The 17,645-nt window shown below is 36.4% G+C and overlaps 2 protein-coding genes across 7 annotated transcripts in view; one reads left to right on the top strand and one right to left on the bottom strand.

Moving 5' to 3' along the window:
* Window positions 1-896: 896 nt before the first annotated feature.
* On the bottom strand, window positions 897-16,351 carry LOC122633099. Its single transcript, XM_043820644.1, has 13 exons — window positions 15,973-16,351; window positions 15,672-15,879; window positions 10,386-13,131; window positions 8,887-10,335; window positions 8,641-8,809; window positions 8,358-8,559; window positions 7,760-8,254; window positions 7,442-7,676; window positions 7,207-7,375; window positions 6,951-7,065; window positions 6,475-6,793; window positions 6,188-6,398; window positions 897-6,042 (listed from the first exon to the last, which is right to left on the bottom strand). Exons 3-13 carry the CDS (start codon window positions 13,096-13,098, stop codon window positions 5,898-5,900), a joined length of 6,222 nt encoding a protein of 2,073 aa, XP_043676579.1. The 5' UTR covers window positions 13,099-13,131; window positions 15,672-15,879; window positions 15,973-16,351; the 3' UTR covers window positions 897-5,897.
* LOC122633581 (protein PALS1) overlaps window positions 8,408-17,645 on the top strand; it is a 66,998-nt gene continuing 57,760 nt past the window's right edge. For 4 of the 6 annotated variants that reach the window (XM_043821624.1, XM_043821615.1, XM_043821632.1 and 1 more), the window contains exon 1: window positions 8,408-8,535. The gene's annotated coding sequence lies outside the window, so the exon portion shown is untranslated. The remainder of the gene's footprint in view (window positions 8,536-17,645) is intronic. The other 2 variants (XM_043821699.1, XM_043821691.1) reach the window with 2 other exon arrangements.

Below are 17,645 nucleotides of genomic sequence, written 5' to 3'. Positions count from 1 at the left end.
ACGAGCTGGTCTGGACTAAATTAAAATCTTATTTTTATTGGGATAGAATCTGAGAGACTATCTAACTTCCACTTTGTCAAGTTGTTTAATTTTTTATCTCATAGATAAACTCGTATCTTTTAGAATTTAGATATGATAGTACGTAGACGTTACATAAATAAATCGAATATCACTAGCACTAGTAACGTTTATGGATGAAAGATATTAATCTATTTCGAATTGAGAAATTGTTATTCAAATATATAGGTATATCGTAGGTAATACTTGTTTACTGAATGTAGTGGCTATGCACTACCAGGGAAACGGAAACGTGCTTCCTTTTAGCAACAATAAAGATCGACTATCGGATTGTATATCGTATGACGTAACGAAGTTTAGGTATTCTCAGGTAAGCTGCCAAAAGTCATTACCAATCGATCGGCCAGAAATATACAATACGAATGTTACTTACGAGAGGTTTCATAAAGCAGGAAGTCAGTTTTTGGAAGGTCGAGGTTAAATTAGCGTGATGGTTGATCTGTGCAGTTGAGTGTATGTTCGGAGGTCCGGTTTAGTCATTATTTATTACTACGAGAGATTTACATGTCTGTTAAATAAAAAAAGTTACGTAAGGTTCTAGATCCAAATAAGAACAAACGATCAGCGTTGGCATGGAAATTATTGTTTTTTCTTCTCTCGTTGAGATAATTTGAAGCAAAGCACGTTAGAACTCACTATGCAGTTCTATAGTTGTGTGCTAATACACGTTATATATAGTATACATGATAATACATGGTGTACACGTGCTAGTTGCATCAACGAATATAAAAAAGACTTGTAAAGTAAACTGAATAAACCGACTCAACGATTAAGAGATAGCTCGCGCCGAGGAGAGAAGAAAGGAATCATTTCGTCTCTATCGCTTAAACAATGTTATATTATTTATCGATACATAGAATTTATCAATGATACAATTGGCTAACAGTGTTGCACTCGCTCTATATTTTTTGTCCCCTCACTTTATATCTCTCTTTACTTCCCTTTATGTTTTTTCTCCGAAGTCGCTTCGTTGGGATTTATGATACACGACGAAATATATTTCGTTTTCCCTTTCTTCTTTGGTACGTGCGTATCTTCTTCTTTTTCTTCTCCCTTTTTTTTTTATAACGTGACACGGTTACAGCTGCGTTTAGAATACAATTAAATCGTACGTACATATACATATACATATATAATATAGTCATACATTAAGGTTTTCATACGTAACAGTTATATGTATAATTATTTATATAAGTTACAGATCAGCGACTAGATAGATACAGTTGTTTCTCTTTTATTCCGGACGATTAGAATTCTTCGGAGGACAAGTTTTGGTTCTCTCTCGTCGTCCGTCGTTTTTAATAGATCTTATCACCTTTAAAAGCACTTTCAAATGTTCGCGCGCATTTTTATGAGCGTTGCCGCGTGACGATGCCATACTAAACGAATTCTTTTCAAAATCAACTTTAACTCCGATGTCGTCATCCTCCTTCATGTTCGTCGGCCTTGATTTATCCAATGCGAAAAACTATATGCGTAGAACTTTTCATAGCTTGCTCTTTCTTACTGCAATTCTCTTTTCTTTCTTATTTTTTTTCTCTTTTTTTTAATTCATCTGTTTCTTGAAATTTCTTATTAAATGCGAAGAGATGTAGGTAAGTACTAATCACGGTGTTCGACTTGAAACTATGCATTTAGTAGCCCTAAGATCTGAATAATCTGAAAATCGTTACTCGTCGTACAAATCGACGAACGATCGATCTTCGACATCGCAATGAGGTCATTGCTATTTCTTTATGTTAAATATGTACTTTCATATCGCGATAGGTATGTTTAGCGTTCATAGACGTAACACAGTTGTCGTCGTCGTCGTCGTGTTGTAACGATACGCGTTAACGTAAATTACAACGGGTTTTAAGACGAACGAATAGGAATAAAAATCGTTTTCGTTTCGGGAAAGCGTAGCCTTCTTAAAATTTCGATTATACTTCGTGTTTCTTTATCGAAAGAATTTGAAGAAAGAAAGTCGAAGTTCATCGTGTTGAAAATTCGAATAAATTTCTTTCGATTCCATTATATTTTAGTATTCTTTTTCTACCAATGGAGTGACATAGTTACTTCGTTTAATATCGATATTGAAATTATTTTTGTATGATAGGCTTTTATCTTTATGTTTTCACGAATTTTCCTGTCTAATTCGTCATAGAAAATAGATTGTACAGAACAATTATGACGCTTGGTTTAATGTGCTCTCTTATATTTAATTTCTTTGCGATGGTGGGATCAATAACGTCAACGTTATCATTACCATCATCATTATCATCATTGTCATTGTCATACTTATTATCTACCATATTAAAGACTCGCATGCAAATAAATTACATCTCCTTTCTTTAGGAGAATAAGGAAGGATTAATCGAAGTGTACACATGACATTTTTTAAAGCTAAGACGACGGAGGTGGCGATCAAACGTCACTTCACTTTGAATCCGTGTTTCTTGATTGAAATTAAATTATAAAGAAAATACAAAGAAATATAAGAATGTCTCGAAACGATTCGACTAACTATGATGACTGTCTTTAATTATTTGTTCATTTTTTCTCTGTCGAAAAATTCTGGATTGCGATTTAAAAATAATACGTAGATGCGGAAAAAGAGTATATTCCAAACAAAGTTCAATGTCTTCGTCGGATTGTCCACTACCTCCTCGTATCTAAACTTAAAATCTACGGTTATTAATTTTTTACTCTCTCTTTCTCTCACTCTCTCTCTCTCTCTCTCTCTCTCTCTCTCTTTCTCTCTCTCTCTCTCTCTCTCTCTCTTTCTCTCTTTCTCTCTCTCTCTCTCTCTTTCTTTGTGAAAATTATCATGAACACGCGAATACTACGCGTATATACTAATTAACATTCTCGCTAACATAAGAGCTATACATGCATCATATAATTGTTTTAATTACTTTTTTTTGTTCCTTTAGAACGCCATTCTGGATCGCACTAAAGTGCAATTACGCGTATTTGAGATCACGAGCTGGAAATAACATATCTTGGTGCAAGCTTCCACAATAGAAACTCGCCCAAAATCCGTTTAAGGTACCAACACAAACAGACCTTCACACTATTGATTGAAAGGCTTTGTTCGTTTTAGTTTCAAAGACTTCAGAACACTTCATCGTTATCACGTTCTGCTTTTCTAATTTTATCTTTTTTAAAGTTTTTAAATTTTTATTATGTTCGCATTGACAGATTTTGCTTCGTTGTTTTTTTTCTATAAATAAATACAAATTACGATTAAAACTAACGTAAGAGTAAACTCATGTCCTCAAAGAAAATTCATTGCAAATAGATACATTCAACGAAAAAAAAAAGAAATATAATTCTAATAACGATCAGAGCAACGACGATTAAATTATTATTACGTCTATTAATCTACGATTTAATTGGCATATTCCTTTGGAAACACATTACACTTAATTTAATCTTATAGTGTAGACTTATCGATAAATGTATCTCTGGCGAATTGACACTTCTCATCGTCAGTGTCTTCCTTACAAACTAGGGACTAGAGTGCACTCTTCCTGTCTTCCACTGAGGGAAGAAAATGCGTAAACAAAAAAGTCGATAAAATAACTGAAACTTACATGACTAATTTAAGTACTGATATCTTATATACCTATTAAACTTACATTTGGAATCGTTACACTTATCGAATCTTCTTACATCTTCACAAATCTCATAGATGGTATTCCTTTTGAACATTCTATTTAATTTAATTTTTTTTTTTTTTAGGTTCAGCTCTTTTCCGAAACTCTAGCAATTCTTACCAATTGTAGTAACGTTTAATGTAAACGAAGTATAACGAGATAACGGAAGCTTATGCTCTTATATCTTAATGTTTAAACTTTTAAAATACTTACGCACATTATCTTTAAGAGTTATTCGCGTGTTTAAGTATTTATTATATAATTTATATCTATCTATATATATATATATTTGTTCGTATTGCTAATGTATTGCAGTATTATATCTTTATCACTGCAAATTTGTTCACATAAACGTTTTTTTTCACGCGTAAACTTGCGATGCACCATTGAATTGTCGATACCTTTGCAATTATTACGATTCTATGCTTTTCATTGTTAACTCACGAATACTATAATTATATATGCGTCATGTCCAGATCCAATGTTAAAATTCAAGTTAGATACGTTTCTCACGATTGGCGTATTTAATGGCAATTAAAGTCTTCATTAGCTCTCGTTATCTTGTTAGTCACATTCTTCTTTCTAATGAACACGACGAATGAAAAAATAATTTTTAAAAATCATCTAGGATGATTTCAGCTAAGACTTACGATACTAATATCTTTCGTTTCATTTTAAAAACGAGTAAAAAGAATTTTTGGTAATTGTAGTTATTCGTAGGAACTGAATTGTTTTTATGCGAAATTATTCTAGCTCTTTTTATCTTTCATTGACTTATTATTTTATGCAACGATGTAAGTTTTAAATATTATCTTAAATCGAAAATATTTTCTGATAAACTTCTTCCTGTACCCATGAGAATCGTAATCAAATTAGATTTTCTTTCTTCTCTACATCTCTACATCTCTTTCCGTTCGATCTCTACATGCAAGAAATTTGATGAATGATCATCAATTTTTGCAATCTACTAAATGTAAGCAACTAGTGACCAGATAACAATCATTTTTTTTATACTAATTGTAAGCTAGAATAAGTTACGCGAACGATCACAAATATTATATAACGAGCCTTATATCTTTTCACTCGATAAATATTCCATTCTGATCGTTATCTCGATGTAGCGATGTATAAAACATAATGATAACATAACAAAAAAATATGCATTAAAGAATTATATATGTATATGTACATCTAAATGGAAATATTCTATTCAGATTATTTGACAAGATAATGACTAGCACGCTTTACATTTTTGTCTTTTAATAAACATATTAAAATAATCTCAATAGATAATTAAGTTTAAATTATAAATGCTGCTTTTGAATTTATTTATAGTTTGGGATAATTAGAACTTATATTTGTTTCTGCAATTATGTAATTTTTGCTAGAATTTTATTCTCTGTATCATTGCTTGCGTATCATTGATAGAATTTTGTTTTTAATTAGAAAAAGAACTATCATCGTTATTAACAACAATTAGAAACTTTCATCAAATCTTTTATAATTCTTTTAATATCATTCAGTCTTTGAAACATGAAGCGATTATCAAAGCCTTCCACCGCAAGTGTTCTACGACTTAGCAAGCTAAGCTGAACAAAACAGCAGTATTGTCGTCTCTTAAATTAATTTTTTTCATACTTATTAGTTCATTATCTACTACGTTGTGCGTGTAAATAGATGCAAGGCGTTTCGTGAGCTAATACAGAAATAATGAATTTAAACGAACAGACAATACATATTCGGATTTTCTTTTTCGAAACACAAAAAGAATGTTTTAACGCTTACGGTTGCTCGAAAGATGTGTTACTTTGCTTGTCATTATATTCTTTCCTGTTATTTCGTAGTCGTGTCGTTATTTATCGGATATTTTCATTGGAACTGATATTATATTATTTCCCGTGCGAATCCCGAGGTATAATATTTAACTTACGAAACAGCCTGTACCGATTTACACGTCCTTCTCTTTTCTTATACAGGCAAATTTGCAATAAGTACAATAGCGAAGTCAGTATTCGACGTAACACGAGCGACTAGAGTCATCGAGTAACGCTTCGTCGATCAGTTATAGAATACTTCTTCAGTTATTTCATAGACATACGATATCGTTAATACAGTACTATCATACACTCGAGAAGAACGATCACCTCGTGCGACCTCGAAGAATTCACACCTAGAAACTTACTCCGAAGAGTCGGAATCGGATTCAGCCGGTGTATCCGAAACTTCACTGTGAGTTTCTGGCGTTGTTTCAGGAATTTTCTTTGTTAGCGTAGCTGTCACGTACGCTCCTGGTCCCTCGCCTTGTGTGTGCTCGATACCAACTCTAAAGAAAGGATAGAAAAATTTATTACATTTCGAACATTTTTTTTTTGTGTGTGTGAAAGCGATCATCGTTTGTGACTTCAATCTTTCTTCAAAAAAAAAAGGAAAAAAAAAAAGACAGCGAAAGAGAGAAATAATAGTCTTACCTATACTCGTGCCGCGATAAATTACGAACGTATTTTTCTGGGGGAGCATCACTGTCGCTATTTTGAAGACTGACGCTCCTCGCTGTAGTGTGCGAAACTTGAGTAGCTGGCATAGTGAATTCGACGTAACAGTACTCGGCAAGATTTTCCGGGATTTGGTCGTAAGAAGTTAGAGCCATGCGACAAACCAATTGGTGCGTTGTGTATGCACCTTAATGAATATGAAAAGAATAATTATGACGACGAAAAAATTAATTATGAAATTTTGTTAATCATCGTTATTTTACCTTGTCCTTCTTTAGGCAATCTAGGCATTCTCCATACAATAGCACGGTGTTGATGCTCGTATTTGGCTTGTCCAGATGTAACTTCCATCAGCTGAGGTTCTAACGTATCTACAGCTCCCAAAAATCTTTCGATCCCTTTGATCTTACCGGTTCTTCTATGCGCTGATTTTACCGAACCATATCTAAAGTGTTTCTCTACCCTAAACAGATAGATCCAACACTCTGGAATCGGGAAACGCACCATTACGTCCTCGCAAGGAATTTGCCCGAGTTTTCTAGAGGCAAATCCCGGTACCAATATGTCTGCTCTTAATTCCACCTAATGATCGATATGTTTATTAGTTTCTTTTTTGACAAAAGAGCAAACGACATTTTAAGTAATATTTTAAATTGATGAATTAATTAGTTATTATTCACATAAACGATTTTAAAGTCTAGCGTGCATTAATTTGCAACAACGCATCAATTTACTTTACCTTGTTACCAGTAACGCACATTACAGCTTTCAATTGAAGCGGTAATTCTCTGTTTTTAGGCGGTCTTACTCGAAATCTCATTAATTCGATATAACATGCATCAGGAGGCTTGAACCTTTAAATATCGATTAGTATAAAGTTAGATAGTAGTCATATTAAATATGAGTAAAATGTATAAAAAATCTATTGATTTATTAATTTTAGTTAATTGCAAGTAACGATAAGAATATAGCAAATACATTAAAACCGTATGTACTTTATGATCCTTGACTTCTCGTATTCGTCTTGTTGAACACAAGCATGAAATTCGACATTTTCTAAACGGATCCATTCTTCAGTCACAACAGGAATAATATCATGCCTTCCGACTACTTCTTTACCCTGACGCCACATATCGTTTATTCCCAACTCAACATCGGGCATACCTAATCATTGTTGCAGGTCAGATAGATGATATACATATAAGGCTAAAAGGAGAAAATTAAAATTACCGGACAAGAAACCCAAGAAGAAAAGACGAACACGAGCTATTTGTTTATCTACGTGACCCTCGGCACTTTGCTCGACGTATATTTCATCAACCACTGTTATTTGAACTTCTTCCATCTTATAACTAAGTGCTCTATCTCTGTGAGCCGATAGCCTGAAAAGAGCCTCTTCAATGGCGCAAGAGAATGTTTTCATGTCTTCGTAATTTTGCGAGCCGAGTTTAAACAATTGAGATATCTGAAGATTATAATCAATAACTATAGTTATTACTTTTTAGTACGATAAGATCATCAAATGTCAACAAATGATGATTTATTTACCTGAGCTGCGTGTTCGACGGGAAGACCTAACTTCTTCAAATCGCTACCAAACTCTTTAACACCCTGATAATCACCTTGAATTGCATATGCAGCGAACTGACTAAGTTTATTTGTCAGTCGTTCGGCTTTAGTAACCTGTCCAGGTCGTACTCCAGGTCGTTCCTTGTAAAAAATATATTGCAACTTCACCGTGAATATTTTTCCAAATTGGTCGAATTGTTGAGCTCCGATATCCGAAACAGAATAACAAGCCAAAAGAGGTAGCTCTTGGAACGGATCTTTATCGTCTTTGCCATTAAACAACTGAAGAACTGGATTATCACCCTGATAAACTAGTTTCACGAATATCTTTTTCCAGAACCGTTGTCCAGTGATCTTCTTTTTGTTTGGTTGACGTAACTGCATTTCCCAGCCGTCACCAGTGTACGTAACTCGTGGAAAATCTTCCAAAGGTTGACTCACGTCTTCGTCAAACAACGGAGTCGGTGGTGTTTCCTAACAAAATAATTTATTGAACATTATAAATGTCTTTTAGAAATTTTTAATATAAGAATTATAGTTTAATATAAGCGTCATAAAATCAATAGCTAAAACTTGCCTGGGAATCTGTTCTTGTTATTTCAGGTTGAGCTGTCTCTGTGGGAACTACAGCTTCTTGGGCAAATCCACCTGTTTTATCAAAGGGATTAAACCGTGATGATGAATCAGCGTACGCGGCATTTTGTGGACTCTTTGGTGGCGGCGCTAAAGCTGGTACTGGTCCAACTTCAGGCTGAGTAAGTTGATCTCCTTCTTTTGGTCTAAAAATAAAGATCAAATAATAAGTCAAATTAGAAAATATCAAATCGAAAACCAGATAATCACATCAAATGTTAACTTACTTTATGAAAACACTGAAATCAGGACCTTCGTCCGAGTCGCCAGAATCTGCTCGTTTCATTTTACTTTCCGGTTGTGGTGGTGCTGTCATGCTTAAGAAAGAATCAAAACCATCGTTTTCTTCAAATCCAGTAACTCCAGTATCTCCACCACCTGACGAGTCTCCCCATACTAGATCAATATATTATAATTTTTGATTATTTATATTTTAACGTTATTAACTGTGATTAAATGTAATTAAATCGTACCGTCACTGGACGTATCCATCGCTGTAGGTCCAGTATTACCAAAAGCATCCAAGAATGGATCTGCATTTGTTTCTGGCTCAGCTGCTTTATCGAACTTCGATGCAAAAGCATCGAATGCATCACCGGTACTTTCGATGGCTTTAGTCGTAGCAGCGAAATTATCCAATTGCGTATCAGTTCCGGGATATTCTGCAGCTGGTATCGGACTAGTTGAGATCAATCCACCCACTTCCTTAGTAGGTTCATCAAAATCACCTAGGAGATCGGAAGAGAAAACGTTTTGTTGGGTATCTGTCATTGAAAATATAGGTTGGCTGGTCTGTTGCGTTGTTGATGTGGCTGATGTTTCCGTCACCCCATATTGTGTCGTGCTTGTGCTGTCAGATATGGAGAAGAAGGGAGACTCGACTGTCGTGGAAATTTGTTCGGTCGTTGCTGTGGAAAATAATTCGGCAGTCGTTACTGAGGTTAGTTGGTCTGTAGGGACCGATGTTTCCGTTGGAAAATCTAGATCAACGGCTGCCTGTTTTTCTGTTTCTTCGATAGGGAAAGCCATCGCGGAGGATACCGATCCTCTCTTTTCTACGCTGACTGAAGCAGCTTCTGGATAATAAGAACTGAAAGCACCTTCCGCCGGAGCAGCCGATTCAATTTCCTGATCAGTTATGCTAACGAATGGATTCTCTTGAGTAGCACTCGTCACTGCTACGTCAGTAATCAAGTCCGTAGTATCTACTGAAAAGTTTGCTGTGGCCGTTGTGTCTGTGTTTGGAGCGTCGAATAAATCTAAAATGTCTTGACTACTTTTTGGCGCTTCTGCGGCTTCATTATCATAAGGTATTAAATCCGGTACATTTCCATCAACATCTAGGAAATCGGCAAAACTATGTTCCGGTGTTGGTGAAGGTGAATGCATCAAAGTTGGACTTGGAGTTCTTGTAGCTTGCAGTCGATCCAAAAGATGATTAGAAGTAGCATCCATTGCTCCTGTAACCGATAAGATAAGATCTTTTGTGTTTTTCGGTGGTGCAGGTGGTTGTGGCCTGGGCGGTGGAGGTCTCGATGGTGGTGGTTTCCCATTCTTAGCTTGTATAGGTGCTGCCTGTGTAGGTTCACTAATCTTTTCTTCTTCTTCTTCTTTTGTGCTCTCTGATAGATTAAATATATTTTCTTCGCAAAAGGACGCAAAAGGATTCGTTGATTCTACATTCACCGGAGCTTGATAAGATTGATCACTAGTGATATTTAAAAATGGATTTTCTCCGTGTTCCGAAGTTGTCGTATCTGTGAAAGATTCCAAGAAAGGATTCAATTCTTGTTGACCGGCAACCGAGTTATCCGGCTCGGACGTGTAGTCGTCCATTAGGAAAGGATTTCCACCTTTGGAATCCATCTTGATTAAATTCGTAAAATAACAAGTGAAAATATTAATCAGGTTTAAACCGATCAATTAGCGTCCGAATGATCCGAAGGATTAATAATATGTTGTTTTCAAGGTTATTGCATCAGTTCAGATTCAAGGATCTTCAGCTCTGTTTTTCCTGGTCCAATCGTAGCAAAGCTTGTATCAAATGGATCTATATCGTCTCCTAAAGCAATGTTTTTGGATTGAAGAGGCGTCAATACTTTTGCACCTGGATCTTGGTCGTCTGTGCATAGAAAATCTTTCGATTCTGGCACTTCACCGGCTCTTGGATTAAAATCTTCTGCATCCGGTACTGACGGTGCAACAATTGAACTTAAACTGATAGGATTCGGGCGTACTTGTTCGGTTATTTGCTCCAGTTCGCTTTCTAAAACTTTGAGTTCTGCCTTTCCAGGTAAAATATTGGTGGCGATGGAAGTGTCGAAAGGATCCACATAAGAAATTTCTTCTTCTTCAATAGTTTTCGTCTCAACTCGTGGCGTGAGAGGCTTTGCATCGACTTCTACTTCGGCATCGAGCAAACTTTCGCGTCTAGTGAATTCCTGCTTTTTTAAATTCGCTTCAATTATTTCTTTCAATGGATTGGATACCTGAGTAAATTCTAAATTGCTAGGCCTCAATGAAGTAGCGGTGAAATCGCTTTGTCTTCTGGTTGCTTCGCTCTGAGATCTGGAATCAATTTCGTGATCACTGACACTGTGAGATAACTTTGGTTCTTGTTCCAACAATTCCGACTCGATAAGCTTGAGTTCCGTTTTCCCAGGAGTAACTTTAGCTACAAAACTGGTGTCGAAGGGATCGACATCAATTGCCTCGTCTTCAGTTGGTAAAACCTCTTCGATTGATTTTTGCGTATAGTATGGTGTTAAAGGTTTCGAGGGTAACGATTTCTCTTCGTCTGTAGTTGCTAGAAGATCAGGTCGATTTGAAGGTGTCGGTAATTCAAAAGCAACGCTTTTTGTAATTGGTAGTTCGATCACTTCTGGTCTCGAAGCTTTTCGTCCACGATTATTCGGTATGTTATCAGCAATCTGTTCTTCTTCTTCTTCTATTTCGAAGTTGACTTTAAATTCAAGCTTGACTGAAAAAACTGGTGGAGTTGGCCTTAGAGGAGGCTTCGCAATAGGAGTCGCCGGTGGTGTTTCTTTTCTAGGATCAAAATCGTCGTCGTCCTCGAGAATACTATCAGTTTTTGCCTGTTCACCGAGAAGTTCTCTTTCAAGAAATTTCAATTCTGTTTTACCTGGTGGTAGTTCCTTGATCGCTGATGTGTCGAAAGGATCGACATATGTAAGTTCTTCGAGTGGTGCGATGGGTGGGTCGATCAAATTCAAATCACTCGTCGAACTACTTAACAAATCCTTTTTAGTTACATTACTACTTTCCTCGGATTTGGGTAAGCCTGTCTCGTAGTCCCTATTTAAGCCAGCTGGATCAGTAAGCGATATAGAAACCGTAGACACTGGTAAATCCTCTAATTCTTTCTCAATGAACTTGAGTTCAGTCTTGCCAGGTAATATATTATCGGCGAAAGTAGTGTCAAAAGGATCCTCTTCGTCGACAAATGTTGCTACTTCGAAGCTAGCCTCGATGATCTCGCTTTGGAAATCCTTAGCTTGTGGTTCTTTTTCACCAAATGGATCTTCGGCTTCCTCGAGGCGGATCGGATTGTCGACGGGTTCGTTTAAATCAAATTCAGCATCATCCAAATCAGGAATCTCCTCCAAAATCGTCTTTTCCTTAAGCAATTCAAATTCTGTGATGTCAATAGATTCTTTTGTTTCGGTTGCGATTATTTCAATTTCTTGCGTGTTTACAGGCGTGACAGGTTTCGGTAATACCGGAGGTAATGTCGTTAGATCAACTGGTATATCCGGTAAATCGGAATCGTCGTCTAAAAGTGATTTCTCAACTTCTATTGGCTCAGCAACACCTTCGGGAATAATTCCACTTTCGATCTCATCAAAATCGTCCAACAATAAATCCTGTTGTACTACTGATTTCTTTTTACTTTTAGGCGGTAATTTACATGTACTCACATGATCGATCCTACCGGAGAGAATTTCAACAGCATTACCAAGACTGACTAACTTGTTACCCTTCTTATCGACTGTTTTGAGTACTTTCTCAGCGTTAGTAGTATCGAAAGGATCGTCGTCTAAATCTTCCTTTACAGGACTATCAGGTATATAGGCTAATTGAACGTCGATATTTTGAAGGACGTCGACGTAGGTCGTATCGAAGATATCCTCGTCTGCTGAATCCTCTTGTTCATCCTCGTCGTCTGGAACCTCGACAAAACCGTTTTCACTGACAAACGGCTTTCCACTCGCTTTGCCAAGTTCACCTTCGACTGCACCAACCTCACCAGGCTCTTTTTCAACAAGATTTCCTTCCTCGTCGAAACCAATCCACTTCTTCGATGAAGATTTCTTATTTTTCTCTTCCTTGCCCCGTTCCTCTTCCTCTGCCTTCTTTTCGTCTAACGCTGGCTTCCGTTGGAAAAACGAAACCGACTTGATACGATCGAGATCACCTTGGGTCTTTTTTAACAACGAATCGACACCCGCTGTCAAAGCCTCAAACTTCCGCCATTCGTCGGAGCCAGCATTGCCGGCCGCAGCCGGTTCACCAGATTCCTCGGCTTTCTGCTCGGCCCGCTCCGCTCGCTCCGCACGTTCACGCCGGTAACGCTCGAGTTCTTCCGGATCGAACTCTTCCTCCTCGCCCTTCTTACTTTTCTTCGACTTTTTCTTCTTTTTTAATCCCTTGGCTAGCTTGTGCATTCTCTAAGACCTACCGTTTTGCGGGAGAGCCTTCTGCAATGAATCGAAAAAATTTTTTGTTTTTTCTTTTTTGTTCCACTTTTCATAAAAAAAAAAAATGTTAAGGTAAAAGATAGAATCGTTTATCAATAACTTCATTAGTGATTATACAACGTCATGCTTACAATAGTTCACTATTTATTATTATTTTCTCAAAGTCATAAACGATATTGGCTCTTCCAGGAATAATATTATCATTCGTCTGAACAACGTTGCTCGTTCGTATATTTTCAGGACAGAAAGGAACACTGGATTAACCACTAGAGTACGTCGAAATTTTATCTTCAAATTTTGATTTAATTATCGGCTTCCGTGAGAAAATTATAAAGAGAACGACGTGTTTACGAATTATACGATTAGTTGTAAGGTAATCAAAGTTGATTTGAAAAGGTAAGATAATCGACAAAATTATCGGAGAGTTATCGAATGGTCAACGATAGAACAAGTCGATCGATAGCCGTACCTCTCGAAAGCTTTCTTATTTCGTATCCAAGCGCGCAGTTAGCGACAATAAAATGAAACGAAAGAAACTGAAGAAGCAAGAACGTAGTCTCACTAACGGCTGGAAGATTTCAACTGAGTTCGCTACGAAAATACGAAACACAATCTCATTCTCTATTGACATTATTTAATAAGATTACCTTTACCTGCCAGATGGATTTAAATTTTAATAACAACTACGTACACGAATACACTGTTCGAATTTCATTATCGAACAGATACAATATGTTTCCTTTTAAAATAACGAAGTAAATTCTTGTTCGAAAGTTTACGAGCTAATTTTAGAAATTCATCGTAAACAAATTTTTTCGATAGCTGCCATTAAAACGATCGTTTAATTTATCTCGGGACGTGATCTATCTCAATATCACTATGCCAAAACAACAAAATTTTATCGTAAGCTATAATCAATATTTCTAGATAGTTCGCACTTGGAAGATCCTTTAAATAAAATCTTCATCATTTCATTTGGTTTCCGCATTCCATCGTACGTGTCGGAGTTGTTGAACGAAGAAAAGCAATTGATAGATCGACTTCATTATAACGAATGGATTAACTTCGTGGAAGATGAAAACACGTTCGATATTACATGGTAAAGTTAAAATTTATATTGTGTGCCAACAAACCCTTTTTATGAGTACAAGCACCGACACGGGTCACAGAGTCGCTTCGCACGATGGCGCACATTCAGTTAAGTCCTACAAACACATATTTATATGAAGACACATACACACGTAAACGAACATCGTAAGTTCACGTGCCTCGGAAAAGCTGAATCGATAGACGAAAGAAGAATAAGGGCATCGTGACTTCTCCGTGGCAATAACGAGATCTTTCGATGTTAATTTCGAATTAAAAATTTTCTTTTATTTACTTCAATTCGATGTGTATTATCAATTAAAGCTTTCTAATACAAGATTCGAATGAAATACTCATGACCCTGAACATTTCCCGTAAACTTTCGAATCCATCAGCTTTATTCGTAACCTACGAAATAAATATAATAATTCAATTTTCCCATCGCGCGTGTCACGTTACAAGACGAATCGAAAGTATCGATCACGTGTATTCGTTGCATCATAGACAAAAGACGATCCTCGAGTGGGCCTAGCTCGGGTATCTTCGTACTCTGCTCAATCAAAATCTTACCCTCGATTCTCTTCTCATACGTACTTACTCGATTACTTACTCGTTACAATGATGAAACTAATTATTGAACTATTTGTTCTACGTAAATAATTACGCAATAATTTTGTCGTACTTCCATCGTATTTTACAATGGCGAAAAATGAGGTCCGTTATATTCATCGTCCTTAATACTGAAAATAAAGATTACCTACGCTTTTATATCGAATTAAAACGGTACGTGTGGGTGTCTATTCCATTGATTACAACTGCCCGTTGATTTGTGTCGAACTTAGAATACTAAATTAAATAATTTTAACAATCAACCCATATATTTTATTTACATAATGATGTAAATTTATAAATTCTACCGATACATTAAAACTACATTTCGTATTTATAAAGATTATCATCAAATTCTATTTTTCTTGTCGTCCAATTGTACGAGTTATGTATATAAATGAAAACGACGAAACTTGTATGGTCGATTATAAATTAAAAATGCCGCCGAATTTCGTCATCTTTCGGTAAACATTCATGAGCATGAATCATCTCGACGAAAGATATATGTGAATGAGGGCAGGAAGAACGAGGAAAAAAAGGAACCGACAAAATCGACTTCGTCTTATATTTAGAGGTGGTCTTTACTTATATAAAACGATCGAATGTCTCTTCTACGTGATGTAACTGAGAAGAAAAGCATGAATTTTTACAATCGAGCGATAGGCGAATAAAATTGAAATAGTATAATGATAATGAATTCTGATGTGAGGTATGATGATTATCAGTTTGATGGCGATAGTTGCTATGTCGATTATACTCATCATCCTCTAACACATTCATTATTATAAAATTGACTTGGAATCTATACATGGGACAATTAAAAACTAAGAAAGCCTAATTCCTACCTTTGAGTTTTGTAGTATGGCTAACAAGGAAAGAGCTTGGTTCGTGACACATAATTGACGGAAAGTGGAAGCTCTCAGCGAGTTGATACGATTAACATGCTGCATGACACACGGTGCATGCCTCGACGTCAGCGGTTGCTGAGACGGCGATCAATCCACTGGCTCGAGCCCGGAACGTTTCATGGTTCCATCGAGAAAGACTAGCTGACTAGATGGAGAAAAAAATCTAGAAGATCTCATAGCATATACATAGCTACATATACGCATACGTAAGCACAGACATACGATGGTTGATACTTACGAGTTGCGCCTCATCAGCCACATCGATAGGGTGCACATTTTTTTCGCGTCATCACGCAATAAACTTTCCTCTGATATCGACGTTAATAAGAAAAATAATATGATGTGATCGCACTCGATGTTGAACCGGAAGCAAAAGGAACTAAGATCAAATAGAAAATGTGTGTGAAAAGAGAGAGAAAGAAAGAAAGAGAATGATAGAGATAGATAGATAGGTAGATAGATAGTGAGAGAGAGAGAGAGAGAGAGAGAGAGAGAGAGAGAGAGAGAGAAGTAATCGAATGAAGCAAACGATGACGACACTTCAACCACCAAGAAGCTTTTTCTCGTTCTGGAAAAAGAGTCGATCGGGTAACGAAATGCAAGGAAGTTCGTACCGAAAGCGAAGGCGACTCACCTCGTACTCTCCTGCGGGCTGAGCTATTTCCAGCATCGATCCGTTTTGCGGAGAAGAAACATGCGCGTACAGGGATACTATGCGCATGTCGTGCGCGTGCCTAACGCCGCTATGATCGCGTCAGTCGACTCACCGTTACCCTCGCCCACCCCTTCGATATCTACTACATTTCCCTTGTTTTAACCCTTGTGATGGGAAGAGAAAGACAAGAAAGGGGAGAGAGAGAGAGAGAGAGAGAGAGAGAGATCATGTACTTTGACAAGTACAGTCATATCTCCAGAACTAGAAGAACACTTGAAAACTAAGATCAGGTTGAAGGTTCGAGATTTGACATGAAATATGTAAATTGTATAATAATTCAAGGGTTTCTTCGATGCTTTTCTTCTTCTTCATTTTTCTTTCTTTTTATCGATTAAGGATATTGTTTAGATACCAGGAATTTTTTCTTGTTTGGTATGGAAATAAAGAATAAAATATTCTACACAGGTCGTTGAAGATTTTAACGTTCTAGGGATAATATCTGGCAAACATTGGACTTTTTCCCTGAGGCCATGCCAAGTTTCGATCGAAGTGAGTTAAATGAACTCACGAAAATATCAGGGGATGTTATTATTTTCTTGGTAAATGCATTAGAAGATGTAGTTTGCAAATTGTTTATTTTGTTTTTAGATCAGAAAGAGATTTCGAGATTAATATAGTGGAGTTTGTATTTATTTGGTTTAAATCTTGCAAATACAACCTTTACATCGATTTATGCATCTATGGTAAAAAAGTGTGAATCATGGTAAGTCATTATGGTTGAGATTTTTGCCATGATATGGCGCTGTACGTCCAAAGTCCATTCGCATCGACAATGTATCATTGGATGGTATAATATCGTATTTCCCGAAAAACTATACATTACATTCTAGTGTTAACTATCGACATATAATTGGTCTGGTAAAAATTATCTACCAATCATGAGACTTCAATAATAGTGATTTTTACACAATGAGATTTCATCCATTAATCTAGATTAGTAAAAGAAAACAGGAAGAACGTGAGTTAAACGTGAAATATAGGTTTGCAGTACATAATATGTACGGCATCCGTATCGATTTTATTTTACTTCAAATAAATATGAAAATCCTTTCTATCCACCTCGAATACTCTACATACGTACATGCCTTTAAGATACAAAAGCGTATTTCATATTGTTCATTAAAAAGGCGGGTATTTCAATGTTTTCGATATCATCGTCCATTGTTGTTTCGAATAAACAGTGAAGATATATTTTA

Source organism: Vespula pensylvanica, chromosome 1 (genome assembly GCF_014466175.1).
Source record: "Vespula pensylvanica isolate Volc-1 chromosome 1, ASM1446617v1, whole genome shotgun sequence".
NCBI lineage: Eukaryota > Metazoa > Arthropoda > Insecta > Hymenoptera > Vespidae > Vespula > Vespula pensylvanica.
Note: the sequence above shows the minus strand (reverse complement) of the source record. Positions and strands in the feature narration are given on the sequence as shown.